This window comes from Solenopsis invicta, chromosome 8, assembly GCF_016802725.1.
Source record: "Solenopsis invicta isolate M01_SB chromosome 8, UNIL_Sinv_3.0, whole genome shotgun sequence".
Taxonomy (NCBI): Eukaryota; Metazoa; Arthropoda; class Insecta; order Hymenoptera; family Formicidae; genus Solenopsis; species Solenopsis invicta.
In genome coordinates, this window is record NC_052671.1 from 24728102 (window position 1) to 24730072 (window position 1971).

General features: G+C 41.9%; 1 protein-coding gene across 1 annotated transcript; it reads right to left on the reverse strand.

Moving 5' to 3' along the window:
* On the reverse strand, nucleotides 1-1560 carry LOC105205568 (probable serine/threonine-protein kinase kinX). The gene is made up of 2 exons (XM_039453187.1): nucleotides 561-1560; nucleotides 1-389 (listed from the first exon to the last, which is right to left on the reverse strand). The coding sequence occupies exons 1-2, from the start codon at nucleotides 1558-1560 to the stop codon at nucleotides 1-3; spliced, it is 1389 nt and encodes a 462-aa protein (XP_039309121.1).
* Nucleotides 1561-1971: the final 411 nt, after the last annotated feature.

Consider the following 1971-nt stretch of genomic DNA (forward strand, 5'->3'; position numbering starts at 1 on the left):
TTATATTTTAGCTTTATCAATCAAGTTTTGCAATTGGTCTTGCAGATTTTGAATGTTGTTACTTATTGATTGCACTTGTTCCTGTATTGTTGTGGAACTTGGTTCGTTTCTCGTAAAAAATTTGTCTTGTGGTGCGTTTGCATGTACTTGGTTTATTTGTAATGTAGTTTTTGCGTGGTTTTGTTCACCTTTCGCTATGTTTGTTACATTTAATGCGTCTACCTCACTTTTCTTTAGTGTGTAGGTCTCATTTAACACTGTTTCGTGTTTTTGCTTGTTTTTATCGACTAACCTTACTTTTTCTTTTTGTTTCAGGTTGGACGGGTCTTCCTCGGTGGGAATTGGTTCCATGGTCCTTATTGCGGTTTCCATGTGATTATCCTCATCTTCTGTGGTGAGTATGTTGTTTTTTAATATGTTCTCGTTTTCTGACTTTATTGTCGGGTCAGTAACGTTAATTACTTTTATGATTTGGACTTCTTCTTTGTCCTAGTGTAATAATTTGATGGTATTTGTGGGAATTGTTCGTTTTTTGAAATTTTTCGTGATTATTTCATTACTTGTGGTATGTTTATCCACTTTTGTGCCTGATTTCAATATTTCGACCTCTTTTCGTGGTCTCTTATTGTTTTTGTTGATATATGTGCCGTTTATCGCAATTTTTCTGCGAATTAATGTTATAGTACATTCCGGAAGATTAAATTGTTCCGTGGGTTCTTCCTTGATGGTAATTGTGCACAGGCGATATTCACTTTCCAGTGTGGCATGTATGGTTCCGCCCCTGGTGGAGTATCTTGTTGCCTTCATTCTGGCTTGAACACGGTTGTCCTGGTAGGTCTCCTCGTGTTGGTTCGGCAAATTTGCCATTAATTGTGTCAATTGTTGACTCTGTGTCGCTATACTGCGGTTTTGTGGTTGAATCGTTGTGATTCTGCCTTCTGTATCGCCGTCTTGTGGCTCCTCGACAATATAGTCGTTTTCTTCTTCTTGCCATCGCGGTATTTCATCTAAGAATAGTCCTCCTCTGGGATCGTATTCTGTGAAATGTCCTTCCTCGGATGACTCTTCTGTATTAGATTCGTCAGGATCTTCTTGCGAATATTCGTCGATTGGCTCGTGTTCGCTGGACAATTCTAAGATTTGGGAATTATCCAGTGTCTGGTTTGTGGTTGTATCCACAATTTCATCACCCTCTTCGAGGTATTCTTCCGCCTCTATGGGTACGTAATCTTGTTCGTACTCTGCGATATCGAATCGTTCGTAATCCGAATCTTGTTCGTCAGCTTCCTGGTCGGAGTAGTCTTCTTCCTCCTCTGGAATATGTTGTTCGTCATCCTCATCGGGATCATATTCGTCGTCTTGATCCTCTGGTAGATATTCATCTGGGTTGTATCCGTCTTCCTCTAATTGGTCGTCTTGTGGTAATTCTTCATCAAGACTCTCGTATCTCTCGCTGTAATTTTGTGAACCGTCTTCGGCATCTAGGTAGTCGCTCGTTTGTGGTGAGTCCTGCTCGGGTTCATCTATTTGTTCGTCTAGGGTCTCCTGTCGTGGCTTCATGTGTGGCTAGCGATCAGGCCTTAACAGACGGGTGTTGTAGGCTCCCCTTACGTTTCCGTTGAGGTCTCCAATCAGGTATGCATTTTGTCTCAACACATCGAGAACTTGGAAGGGCCCGTCGTATAGTAAATGGATTTTTGCGACTTTTCTTTTCCTCGCGTCTGAACGTGGCCTTGTTTTGATCCAAACTGTCTCCTGGTTGATAGACGTTAGCAGTCTGAAATTTGTCCGCTTGTTTCTTCCTCTTTTGCGCGTTTCTCTCTAAGTTGACACGCGCCTCGACAATTCTGTCGTCTTGCGAGATTTCCTCGTAAATTTGCGGCAGAATTTCTCTTGGTAGCTCCAGATGATCGTCTTCACCAAAATGTAATTCGTTTGGTGTGAATCCAGTGCTGGAGTGTACTGTGGCAT